The sequence below is a fragment of the Pieris napi genome, chromosome 17 (genome assembly GCF_905475465.1).
Source record: "Pieris napi chromosome 17, ilPieNapi1.2, whole genome shotgun sequence".
NCBI lineage: Eukaryota > Metazoa > Arthropoda > Insecta > Lepidoptera > Pieridae > Pieris > Pieris napi.
This window is the reverse complement of record NC_062250.1, coordinates 4130985-4145540: the sequence shown is the minus strand read 5'-3', so window position 1 is coordinate 4145540 and position 14556 is coordinate 4130985. Positions and strand designations below refer to the sequence as shown.

The window sequence follows — 14556 nt, the reverse complement described above, 5'->3', positions numbered from 1 at the left end:
TTTACATTACCAGTGGCCAGCGAAGGCCAAGGGAACAATGAAGGTCTGAGCTAATGACGATAGCTGAGTAGAGACCTTTTAAAAAAAAAAAAACTAGATAGATAGGTATAAAGTTAGTTTTGAGCAGTTAAATGACCATAGCTGGAGTTTTTGTTAGAAATGTTGGTCGAAATAAAATAACAAAATATGTATTTATATACTACGTAATACTCAACAATACTAATACCGAAATTTACTGAGATCTTAATCTATCACATCCCTTTTGTAATTGTATTGCATTATTTATTATTCTGTTCTCGTCTCTCGATTCTAAATAAAATGGAGATACCACAGCAATTTTAAAACTGTGACAGTTTTATGTATTTATCTTTATATGTCATAGCAATATTATTTAAGAATAATTAAAACCACTTAATTTACAATAATTTTCATCAATAATCTGTCCAGCATGTTACATCAAGTATCAAAACTCAATTTAAAACGACAACAATCAGCCTTGTAAATGACATATAAGTTTATGACAATGACATATAATACGACAGTTGTTAGATTGAGGAAAATGACAAAATTGCGAGATCGTGATTCAAAACTTAGTTAATAATAATTATTATTATGTACTTTTTAATTATTTTTGTTTAGTAAATGTGTACTTTGTTGTAATAATTTGGAATTCCATATACTACTCATTATCTAATGAATAGTAATATTAATTAATATTCGGTTATAGTTAATAATTATTTTCTTTTGCTAAATTGATGTTAATGTATTAAGTGTATTCACATGCGTAACGATTTGCTTAGAGTATCAGATGAAAGTGACTTTCCGTGTAGGTATTTTTTGTGAAAAATTCCATAGTAATCAACGAATATGTGCACGGAGCCAGTGAGATCATTTTTTAGCCAGTGGCGACTTTGGATCAGGCCTTTCTTTATTGCGACATATATAGTATTGGTAATTGTATTAGTGCCAACACTAATTGTACATGCTATAGAAAATGGATTTACAAAATCTGATCAAGGAACGTTGGTTGCTGGGGGCTTCGTACTCTTGGCTGTGCCAATATCAATTTGGCAAATTACACAACACATAGTACACTACACTAAACCATCATTACAAAAACATATTATTCGGTGAGTGTTTACATTCCATGTTTATCCTGATTCAATAAACTATTGCTGTCATAAGAACTAAGAACTATTTTTCACCTTTTTTATTATGTTTGTTACATGTTTTTACTTGTTGCAGCATATTATGGATGGTACCAATTTATGCCTTAAATGCTTGGCTTGGCTTAGAATTTCCTGAGCAGTCCATATATATGGACTCCCTAAGAGAGTGTTATGAAGCATATGTTATATATAATTTCATGAAGTATTTACTTAATTACCTCAATGATGGTAATGATTTAGAAGAATTATTAGAGTTAAAGCCTCAAGTGTATCATATATTCCCTTTGTGTTGTTTGGCTCCTTGGCAAATGGGACGGTAAGTCAATTTTAGGGATAAAATACCTTAATTTACTTTTTTGTTATAAAAATCTTTTATTATTTTTTTAATTAATTTATTAAATGACCTTAGATAGATATAAAAATTCTAAATAAATTGAACATTACCAGTTATAATTTATTGTTCTGTGGTTATAGTCTATAATAGATAAAAGTCTATTCATTAAAAATTCTACTATTTATATACAATACAGTTAAATAGATTTCACATTTTTAAACTTAAAAGCTTTTAAGTTTCATTTTAGACCTATTTAGTTGTATTTAAAACGTCTTGAAAGTTTAAGTACCAAATTATGTTAAGGCTGACTTTGCATTTTGATGGCCATGTATGATTCTCAAACAAGTAGCAGAACTAAACAAGAAATTGTATAAAACAAGTTTTGATGCTTTTATAAATAATTACACACAAATTATAATCAAGTTTATTAATATAGGAATTTTTGATAAAGATAGATGAAATAGTTTTATTAGTAGCCAGGACACAGATATCCTGTGTAAGATGAATTGTTTTTAACCTTTTTAAATTCTAGAATATAAATTCAATTTTAAATAATAGTAAACCATTTTTATATGAAAACTATATTTTTTTTTTACCAAAATATTTAAAACTAAGGTATATATTAGTAGGCTTTTGTTAGTCTCTACCCCAACAGAAATAAATTAATTTTGACTAACTAACTGAATGGAAAGGTATAGTATTTATATTGAATTTATCTAACATGTAAGAATTAAATAAACTAATCAACTCTCCATAAATTTGTTGCCCGTTTATTATTAAGAAGTTGGCACTAATTTTAATAGGAATTTATTAATGTTCGAGGAATGCATTAGAAACAATTGAATGTTTAAATTAAATATGAATTATTATTTTACAGTGAATTTATTCATAACTGCAAGCATGGGATTTTGCAGTACACACTTGTGAGGCCTCTGACAACAGTCATCTCAATGATATGTGAACTTTGTGGTGTCTACGGAGAAAGTGACTTCAGTGCAAATGTTGCTTTCCCTTACATGGTAGCAATTAATAACTTGTCACAATTTGTGGCTATGTATTGTTTAGTATTATTTTACAGAGCAAATAGGACAGAGTTAAAACCAATGAAGCCTATTGGAAAATTTCTATGCATCAAAGCTGTAGTTTTCTTCTCATTCTTGTAAGTACTTATAGTTATTATAATACTATATAAGTTGCATATATGTATTTAATATTTTAATGGATGTTCTGATTTTATGCCTAATCGAGTTACTTAAAATGATACTGTCATGATGATGTGATGGCAAGATAAAGAGGAGAGTGGTTGAGTGAGATAGAGAGTGTGCTGTCTGGGTTAGTTTTTGCAACATCTGAGTCACGCCAAGACACATAGTAAGGCTTCTGTAGAATCAATATCCAAATCGGCTAGCATAATTTTTTGTATTTTGTTAATTTATATCTGGATAGTTTGACTATCTCAGAATCCATAGATTGGAGATTTTAGAACTTTCCCATTATTCATAATTTGTTTTACTTTTCAGCCAAGGTGTTATTATAAATATTTTGGTATACTGTGGTGTGATATCAACAATATTTGATATTTCTGATAAGGACAAGATAAAGATCATGTCTTCCAAACTACAGGTACTTTTTGTTTACATTTTATGATGTCTTATCTACATACAAATAGAGACAATACATTTTTATTATTGTTTTTCAATGATAGTGCAATTATAATCTTTTGCTTGACAGTAGACTAATTATGAGGATTTGAAATCGAGTTTTTCTAGCCGCAGCATATTCTTTTTCGTTTATCAGTTTAGGCCATAGTTTGGCTACTATGGTTTGTAATCTAAGACATATCTCAGGTCACAAACTTATATTGTGTGTTATATATTATGATCTGAAAACAATATTTGAGTTTGATTAATGTTTTAAGGATCTAAATGTCAGATTCAGAAACCAGACTGACGTACGGCGCTGAGTCTCGTTTCTGAATTATCCCCCCAGAACTTACCCCAAGAACTGTATTCTAGATCATCAATTGAAATTAAATCTTGTTCGAAAAACTGTCTAACTATTCAGTATGAAGTTTGACATATATATGACAGCGCTCAAGATGATATTGTCACTTGAGATACGCATAAGAACATGGGCCTTAGTCGTAGATAAAGAAAATTGTATTTGTCTCTTATTTATTGTTAGGATTATTATTATGAGATTTTAAGACAATTTAATCATCACAATTTATGATTATTTCAAACTAAATTTCCCGTTACAGTGTCACGAAATACACATTACATGATATTGTGTAATTGTTATATTGTTATTGTTTTTCATTTGAATTTATTGTGTAAAATTATTATTAATCGTAATTTAATTCAGTAAAGTTTTTTTTTAAATTAATTTTATTATTTATGGGTACCAAGCGCTAAGTATGACTCCTCTATGTCAAAAAAGTATTGCATTTTTATGTCTTTTACTTCTTTGCATTAGATATAGTAGTAATGAGATAATTCCAGTTTAGTAATACAGGAATTTCTAACACAAGTACAATGTTTTTTAATGAATACTTGTTATTCATTAAAAAACATTCTCATTACTCTGTGGTTGGGGGCTGGCCCTATGAAAAAACTTTCTTAAGGTCCTCAAAGGCTTGTTTTGGTTTTCACTCAAATTTTAAATAATTCAACAAATCCATTAACTATTATGACATTTGTAGGACTTCCTGATTTGCATAGAGATGTTCATAGCAGCGATAGCCCATCACTACAGTTTCTCGTACAAGCCTTATATATCGCCACTCGATCCATCCCCATCATGTTTGGGCTCGTTCCTCGCGATGTGGGATGTGTCAGATGTCAAACGGGACATTTCTGAGCATCTTGGTGTTGTGGGTGAGTTGAATTATCGTACATTGAAATAAGTTAAAACAAAATCAGTTGCGCTACAACCTTTTAAGGCCTCAGATTTCTGAATCTGTTTCATGATCATTTGTCGATGTAATAGGCAAGTAGGTGATCAGCCTCCTGTGCCTGCACACCTCGTCGACTTTTTTGGGTCTAAGGTTTTTCTGCTTGATAAATAAATGTATGGAATTTTAATCTAATGTAGATTATATATGAATTTGTTGGAGGACTTCAGAAATTATAATTAAAGTTGTATTTGCGTAATATTTTTACAAGATTTTTAACTACAGTGTAAACTCTTTATAACGAATTTCTAGGGACCTAGCATTTTTTTTCGTTATAGGGATGGATGAGAAAAAAAAACAAATTTAACCAATTACAATAATTTTATTACTATCAATTTAGTCTAATAACAATAACACATATAATACATAACGCTTTTCTAGTACTGGCCATCTTGACAGTCTCAAAGTTTGCCTACGACTGATAATACACGATAGGTGACGATGGTGCGTTTAGTAACTAAGCAAAAATTTCAATGCATTTAACAATTACAAAGCCAAGACGGCTGTTAAGATTTCAGGTGTCTTTCTTACAAATTTCGGCACCTCAAAAGTTTAGTTTTGTAAGCTGATTATAAAAAACAATTACACTTACGTTGATGTCTAAATATGAAAATATTTCTTCGTTATAGAGAATGCGTTTTGCATTATAAAAAGTGTTTTAATGTATGGGTTTTGTGTTAAACCAAACAAATGCAACTAATTTTTCGTTATAGAGAGTGTTTCGTTATAACCGATGCCGTTATAAAGAGTGTATATCTCTCGAGTCTCGACCCTTGAGTTCATACATTCCATCATATCACAAATGCATACCTCAATTACTCTGAAAATTCTTCTACTTGCCTACATTTTAAATGTTGTTTCAGGAAGCTCATTTAGCAGACGATTACGAGGTAAATCAATGTATCACATGACCAAAGGTTATGATGAGAGCTCAAGGCTTTTCAGCGAACAAGTTACATCCAGCTCTGTGCCAGATTTGACAGTTGAAGCCACAGAACCACCGTCGGTGGACGTACGACCTTCTGTATATGGATCTCTCGATTACACTATGGCAACGGGTTCAATGAACTCTGAAACTGACCCCTTACTTGATATGTCCGAAGATAAATCTGATCCGACAGTGTAATTAACGAACTAATACGAATTTTATGTTAGCAAATGCAATTTGAAAAACCTTACGCCAATTTTTTAAAATATTAAATAAAATGTATGAAATAACGGTATTATATGATGGGTCAATGTCATGACCACTTGCAAGCGTGTGTATATCACTTTGCTAGTTTGACTAGACTCTGTTTGGGGGGGGATTCCCACAGTAAAAGTAATGGAGGTGTGCGCTATGTACTATGTATGTTCATAATATACTATTAAAGTTATTAATGTCCTGTCAAAGTTTGGATCGTTTTTAAAGTGATAACGTCTTTAAAATCGTTTTAGTCGGGTGACATGTTCAGAAACTTGTGTCACACCAAAACCTCACGAGCGCGATCGCAGGTATAACGAGAGAGAGACGGACCGATCTCCCGTCTCATCTCGAGCGCTGCCAGTCATTCCGTGAATGTATGAAGAAAAATGTATATCATAGTCGAATAAGTAAACTTGTCATTTTACACCCGAAATTTATCATCAAAAGTGTGAATAAAACGATAGATGTAATTTAAAATTTGAAAAAATTGTTATCTTCATTAATTCCTTACTTCCCAAAAACTTATATCACCAATAAGACGTTATCACGTAAACATCTCGATCGTAAACCTACTTTACAAACAACCAATATTTAATAGTAAGTAATAATACCAATTAATGGATTGAGAATTGTGTGATAGAGAGACCCCAGTTTAAGCCCCAGAGTTCATATTGAAACTATATGAATCATTACTATTATGAAGTGTGATGGCGTCTTCATCGATTTGTTGAAAAGTGTATTTTACAATGCATTATTTAATTTTGATAGCCATGGCGGAGTAACAGCATTTATAGTTAAACCCAGAAATGTGAAATAGTATTTACTAAAATATAACGTTATACATAAAAACATTACGATTTTTTTTATTAAGTACATACGAAAAAATATAATGCGTTTAGAATTGTCTTTGGTTTAAGCGATGACTTTACAAAGCTATCGCGAATTGATTAATGATTTGCGTAAGTCGGCGGTTTTTTTTTTAAATTTTTGTTATAACGTACTGGTCGATTCGACGGATTTTATACTCTATATATGGTGTTCCAATAATCGTAAAATTTTCAATTAAAGATTGTCATATCAACTTTTCTTTCGGTTTTTATCTGTTTTAATTAATGAACCGAATGTTAAGTAAACAGCAGATAACGGATATACGCTTAAAATAAACTAACAAAGTGTATTTTCGATACATTACTAGAAAATCCTTTATATTTATGCCTGATTTTATGAATTATAACATTAATTTGACAATATATGATTTTAAATAAGTTTTATTAAGTATTATTAATGTTGCATTCCAAAGGCTAGAGCACGTATTTCTCCCTTCACTGTACTTAAAGTGTGTTTTGTTGAGTGCAATTACATGTTTATTACTATGCTATTACAATACTATTGAAGCGTAAAGATTAATATGACTTTAAAATTTTACAAAATAGAATGTGTTTAACACAAACTTTATTATTAAACTAATATCTTTTTGCGAAATTATCTACACTTGAAAGTAGTTTTAATTTACTCGAAACATTCTATACTTCTTAACTTACGCAATTTAAAACTTAAGTTAGAAATTGTTGCACTAGTTATTATTATTGGAAGATATATACATAAGCATTTCAATAGTATTGATAATACATTCAAACTTAAAAAGCACGGATTTAGTCTTGCCATATAAATTATTGTTACTAGTATTTCTACCGTAGAATGGGCGTGATACGCGGGTCTAGAATTTCAGTTACATAAATTGAGATAACACTTATTATCTATTCGTGAACGTGACACAAGTATAAAACTTGTTTAGGCCTTATAAACCTTTGCTGTAACTTCAAATAGCGACAACAACATAAGTTTCTGTATAAGGGAGCGTTCAAGTATTACGTAACGAATTTTGGGGGGGGGGGTCCTTTTGTAAAACGTTACGATGCGGGGCGGGGATTGAATTATATTAGCGTTATTGTTAATATTATTTTCGACTTTCCAGTATTTTACACATAATGGTAACTTTTAGATATAGTCACTAGGTGGTCACGAAACGATTTACTATACTTGGGTACAGAAAAACGTTACGGCGCGTTACACGGAGTGGGGTGGGGGGGTGTCAATAATCTCCAAAAATTGCGTGACGTAATACTTGAACGCTCCCTAAAGGCCGATTTACATTATCTTAGTGTTTAGGAGAGTGCTTTAGTACAACTTGAAAGGCAAGTTCTTTAGCGTAGCGTTTACATGTTTCAACTAAAGTACTATCCTAAAGCACTCTCCTAAACACTAAGATAATGTAAATCGGCCTTTAGATGTATGTTTCAATAAACTGTTTACCACAACCTTGGGATATACAAAAACCTATTGCGACTGGATCACTGTCGGTATCGCTTATTGGAAGTTACAGAGTAAGGGGCTTAGGGTCTATAAAAATATGAAACTATTTAAAAATTCAGATTTTTTTAATGAACTAAAATGTATAAAATACACTATACTCATTTATTTTTTTCACGTTTAAAAAGCTTTAAATATTTTGTGTGTGTTACTATATATAGACCTTTCTTGTATTAGCATTAAAGCATAATAACCAGACTATGGTAATGTAATGGAATGTGATATATTTTGTTGTTTTTTTTTAATATAGTTCACTGTACTGTTGAATGATTTGTGAAATAAAAGAATTTTTCTAAGAATTGGTTTTTTATTTTTAAAACAAACATTGAGTATGAATTAAATATCACAATTATTGGTATGTAGTAGACATATTATAATCTTGTATCTTAGTGTATAAGGCAAAGTTGTCTTTAAGACGAAATCGTAAAAATGACATTCTAAATAATAGCTTATAAGTACTGATAAATGCATAGTAATTACGTATTGAAATACTGTATTAATTGAATCACAGTCTTCAAATACACAAAAATAATTTCATACATTATTTGTTATTTATTTTTCGATTTTTTAAAAATTGTATTAATGATTTCGGTATATAAACAGCAGATCCTACATTGGAAAGGCTGCTTCGATGACATTTAAAAATACAAACAAATAACAATGCTAACCAAGAAACAAAATTATGTAAATAGATTAGATGTCTTATGTATTTTTTTTATTTTATATATCTATTATGCAATAAATAATATTTGGAAGTCTGATTAAAACTTAATATAAATTAAATTAGAATGTACCTAATAAATTTTTAAATAAATAATTTATTAAACTAATTTTCACTTAATTTACTATTTTGGAAAATTTCTAATGCCGACAACCCAGCTTTAAGACTATTCATCTCAATTCGGTTCCAAATCGTCCCCATAACAATATAATAAAAACAAATTCCGGTCATAAATATTTTGATCATATCAACTAAAATATTGTTAGGCCAATACCCAACCAAACCAATCAAAACCATGAAAATAAGACCACCGGTTATCAAAAATAATTTTCTCGATTTCACCAGAGTAACTTTCGCTTCTTTACAGATTTGTATTGCTTCTACTACTGTGTCATCATAATTGTCGTAAAATCTTTTAGGCCGTTCCTTGTTTTTGGCATTTGCCTTAACCTTCAACTCAAGTGACACGGCGTTGTGGTCTGAATATGAAAATTCTTGCCCTGGAACTCTATCTGGTAGCGGATTCTTGAGACTGATGACTTCGGCCTTCAATTGTTAAATATTGAACGTTGTATTGCAGTGTTTATTAAAAAGAATAGGTAAAGAGATCCAGAAATAACCTTGGGAACAGTATTTGCGGATATGATACGAAAAAAAAACTGTGGCGCTACAACTTTTGGGTCTTGGCATATGGTATAGGCAAGTAGGTGATCAGCCTCCAGTGCCTGACACACGCCGTCGACTTTTTGGGTCTAAGACATGTTGGTTTCCTCACGATGTTTTCCTTCGCCGTTCGAGCGAATGTTAAATGCCCACATAGAAAGAAAGTCCATTGGTGCACAGCCCGGGAAGCCACTAGGCCAACACTGCTCGAATACGATACGACGACCGGACTTAATTAGTCGTCTGTGCATTAACTGTTTTTTTTAAGTCTTTTGCTCGTACGGTTTATATAAACAGAGCTAGTACAACCGGCAAGTTAAACCCAAGAATTGACATGTCAGGCACAGTCATCATTTATATAAAAAGTGTGTGCGTACAAAGTACACATGTCAGAAGTGAAACTTCTTTGGCAAACTAATTTTTAAGTCTTGTTCATATTTGTACAAATCTAAAACCTTAGATTTCCGAGACTTGGAGGGAGGGAAAAAGGAAGATATGTTAGGAATTTAATGAATTTAATTGTCATTAAAATATTGTTTCGAAAATTAATACAAATTATAAATTATTATTTTTTTTAATTTCTTCGATAATATAAACACATTTTAATGTACAATTCGTCATTTGAGATTTCAATAAATTATTTTGCATAAAATTTGAAATACTAATATTTAATAAATTCTCTTTAAGAAATTTTAATTTTAAAATAATTTCTATAGGGTAATTCGCCCTTCTCACTCTCTCAATCGCACTCTCCCTTTTCTTCGACAAAAACGCTACACATCTTCGTGACGCTAATATTATTATTATTATTGGGTTTCATACATAAATTTACCCTCATTCAAAGAAGTTTCACTTCAAAAAACAGATGCTAATTTGTACCGTACAAAGGGCTTATTGTTATATTTTGAAAATCAAAACAGTACCGTCAGAAATTCTAGGTCTTGGCCTAAGATGCCTGTATTTGTTTAATGATCGTTTTGTTAGTGGGCAGATATGGGATCAGCCTTCGATGCCTGACACATCAAGTCAAGTGTCATAAATACAAAAAAAGTCCATTGATGGCTGATGCACAGCCGAGTTTCGAACTCATGACTTGAGAGGCACACCCTCAAACTAAGCCAAGACTGCTAAAATATCTTTAAAAAATGATATATGTACCAATTTAAAAAGAATAAAATTTACCTCCCATCCTGAATTCACATTGAACAGTATATGATCAATTCTCTTTCCTTCCGGACAGGTTTTTGTCATTTTCGGATTAGAGTAACTATTATTTATATTATCACAGGTTCCTAAAGCTTTTATCATCTTTGCTGTATCCCCAATTGACTCAACATCACATGGATCCAGAAGATTTGCCAATTGAGTTATTAATCTGTAATGAAAATATACTAAGTTAGTTTTGTTATTATATATAGTACCATTGACAATTTATTTTGTAATCTACTATACAAAAATAAGTCGGGTTTTCCTTCCTGACGCTGTAACTCCAGAACGCACGAACCGATTTCCACGGTTTTGCATTCGTTGGAAAGGTTTCGGGCTCCGTGAGGTTTATAGCAAATAGTTTATAGAAAATTCAGGAAAAATTTCAACAGAAAAGCGGGAAAATCTTACAAAAAAAAATTGTTTCTTTATCTTTTAATCACCAAACGAAATGTTACATAAAACGAAGCCATCTGGTGGCGAAACGGAGTTCGCCGGGTTTGCTAGTGTTCTATGTATTTTAATTAATTACAAATACCTTTGCAGGTACTACATGGTATAATATATAGTCCTAGAACATTATTTATTTCTTCTAGCCAACATCACAATAAAATAGTGGTGTTCAATAAATAGAGATAATGCGATACTTTATCGAAAAATAAATAAATAGCTTAGTCATTAGATTTTATATTTTATAAATAAAAGCAATCGTGTAAGACAATAAAATGATGAAAATCCCATACTTATGCGACAGTTACAGTGTACACACAATCACAACTAATTAAAAAAATATATTAGCAAAAAATTAAAAATAATGAGTTTAAAACAAATAAGTTTTTAATACGACAATCAATGGTTTTTTAAAATACAAATACTTTTTTCTACCTACCAAGAACTTAAGACCCAACGAATCAGACCCGAGTATGGCATGCTGCCTATATGGATCAATTCATAAGTGCTGCAAGTGTGAATTTATAAAAGAAAAAGTAGACGAAATTTTCTCTTGCTTAAAAATAAGCATTTGATACCCTTACACAAAAAAAATAGGAAAGTGTGAAATCAATACTTTGGAAACAATAAACATATTAGTTAAGCACCTTACTGATATGTGTCTTAATAATAAAATGATATTCACCTAAACGCTATTTCTCCAGGAGCTGTATTAAAATCACCAGCTAGAAAGGAAACATCAGCTGGAGAAGAAGTTAGGTTCACAAACTCGGCAGCCAAATGTGCTTGCAATACTCGGTGGGCTAGGTAAATGTCATCTTCATCGTATTCAGCATGCAACTATAATTAATAAAGCATAACAATTTAAATGTAATTTAAAATTAGATTTAATTTAGAGGTCTACCAGTCATGAGTTTTTAACTTTAACAGAAAGAAAAACGAAGTAAACAAAAAACAACATGAACTACTTGAGCTATCTATTAATTAGCCGTATAGCATTTTTTATATTACAAGTAACAGGAAGTAGAAGCAGCCATTTCCTGAAGTATTGTGCTATCAGAAACATAACAAAATTTTATCATTGTAATATGAGTGGTTACATGCATTATAGGATTAAGAATTGTTATCTTCATAGACGTAATAATATATCAAGGGCCAAGGCACACAAATATTTAATAAATTTCCTTCCAGAAAGACATTATTTATATGTATTTACAAATTTAAAAAAGTCCACACATATATATGTCTATAAGAATCGTATCGTTCAATATAAATTAATAGCATAAATATGTATTTCGAAACATAACAAAATTTCACTTCCACCATTTATTTATATTTGTGAATGACAACTAAGAAATTATTACTATTCTTAGTCACACAATGCATGTGGTAACATTGATGCAACCTACCTGCACTTTTGTAAAAAAATTGTACATATTGTTAGGAACTAATATTTTATATTGCTTATTTTTAAATACATAGTTTCAAAACTATGTACATTACTAACCTACTCTAAAATCCCTCACTAAGTGAATGTAATGCTTTGAGAAATAAAGTATCTTCCGAAAGTAATTAAACTTGCATGCAGATAATTACAAAAAAGTATTCTACTAATTTCTAATTGAAACTATATTAGTACAATAAACTTACCATAAAAAATTATACTTACATGTGTACAATAAACATTTATTAATCTGTCCAAATATTTAATGCGACACAGACCAACTCCTTTCCCTCCAAACCAATCTCCATGATGTATCTTGTGAATGTAACCATTCAACGGCCATTTATGAAAATAGACATCTTTTATAAGCCACTTGGAGAACACACATAGTCCTGAACCAAGAACTCCACTACAAAAAAATAAAAAATACATTATTTTGATGTTCTCACAGTTAGATTTTTGTATGTTAGTTTACCTGGCATGGGAATAGAGGATCCCTAGCTACAGCTCACATTGGTATAAAGGGATATGTGTGTTGTCCAAGCATACCCAAATGGGACATTTATCATTATAATATATACTTAAATACTATGTTATATTAATATAATTAAATATATTTCATTCTATTATAAGTTTTGTTATCAATAGTTCACCTATGGTTTTTTAATACAATAGGTACAATAAAGATTGTGTTAGTATGCTTGGAAGCTTATTAAATAAAATATAATGGTTCTTTTTTGAATACACCATCTATTTATTGCGATTTTTATGTCAATGGCTAATACAATTTATTAATATGTTGGTCTATTATGTCACTGTAATCTATTAGAAAACATTTTCTAATAGATTACACAACCATGTGGTTATAGAGGTCACCTAGTAAAGTAGTATAGTTCGAACAGTTTGTGGGACATAGATAAGATAGCCTTTCTAAGTATTATTATCATGACATCAGTTATGGCTTCCATACTTATATGAAGATATTGTGAAACAAAGGTTTTACCAATATTCTAGGTAACTTAATTATTGAAATAAAATATTTATTACTACAAAAGGTTAAAATAAACAAAGCAGTAAATTTTAAGCTTACCTATAGAAATAGTGTGAATATGGCAGTACACTACTTAAATTCTCTTTCAAATAAAGATAATCATTTTCACTCCATACTTCTTGAAGGCATACAATATCTTGATCACCGGAAAGTAAATACTTAGCAATTGCTTCAATTCTTTCCTGACGATTTTTGGATACAATAGGGATACCCCTATAAAAACAGTATTAATATAAATAAATTGCTGTATTTTTTCATTAAGATTTTTTTAATTTTGGTCCACTTACCAACAGTTCAGTGTAAACAAATTTATGGAGTATTCCATTGTATTACTATTTACTAAATATTGATTTGTACCCGTAATATGTTCAATATTGATCGCACTAATTTACTATGGATGACACCAATAAAAATTGCAAACTTTTCGCCTTCGTTGTTTTATCATCAATTTGTACTTTGAAGCGTTTAAATAGAAAATCTTTGAATACAGAAGGAAAGTAAATTTTACTAGAAATTATTTTTGGGTCACGACTAACAGCTGTTCAATGAACAGTGTTCAGTGTTCACTGTTGCGATTCGAGAACACTATTTTGATTTAAACTGTCAATAAACAGCTGTTGTGAAACATAGATAATTTGCAACTGGCAACTAAGTAGTACCGTTTATATTGTGCAGATAACACATAAAATATATTAACCAACTGCTAAAAAGTTAGATTTAGATGTAGGGGTAATATTTATTCTTTCGCTATTCTAAATATGTGTTAAATTTCTATGGAACAATGCCCTTCGCTAATTAAATTAATATAACTAGTATTTCAATAAAATAGTAAAAATATGCAATTTAATTTAAATAAATAAGTTTAAATTTGCTCAGTAACACTGATATTTTATCATCTCAACTGCATTTACATAACATAAGCACAACGAAAACTTCAGTATACAAAGAACATAAATATTTATGTATGGCTGAATAATATTAATAAATTAATTAATTTTTTTAACAGTTA

The 14556-nt window shown here is 30.3% G+C and overlaps 2 protein-coding genes across 2 annotated transcripts; one reads left to right on the top strand and one right to left on the bottom strand.

Moving 5' to 3' along the window:
- The first annotated feature begins 542 nt into the window (after positions 1-542).
- Positions 543-5856, top strand: LOC125057858 (transmembrane protein 184C). Its single transcript, XM_047661778.1, has 6 exons — positions 543-1130; positions 1246-1485; positions 2381-2662; positions 3024-3126; positions 4205-4379; positions 5320-5856. Exons 1-6 carry the CDS (start codon positions 868-870, stop codon positions 5580-5582), a joined length of 1326 nt encoding a protein of 441 aa, XP_047517734.1. The 5' UTR covers positions 543-867; the 3' UTR covers positions 5583-5856.
- Positions 5857-8755: 2899 nt separating this feature from the next.
- On the bottom strand, positions 8756-14392 carry LOC125057670 (putative neutral sphingomyelinase). Its single transcript, XM_047661465.1, has 6 exons — positions 13835-14392; positions 13587-13760; positions 12722-12905; positions 11738-11892; positions 10579-10771; positions 8756-9279 (listed from the first exon to the last, which is right to left on the bottom strand). The coding sequence occupies exons 1-6, from the start codon at positions 13870-13872 to the stop codon at positions 8839-8841; spliced, it is 1185 nt and encodes a 394-aa protein (XP_047517421.1). The 5' UTR covers positions 13873-14392; the 3' UTR covers positions 8756-8838.
- Between the last annotated feature and the right edge of the window lie 164 nt (positions 14393-14556).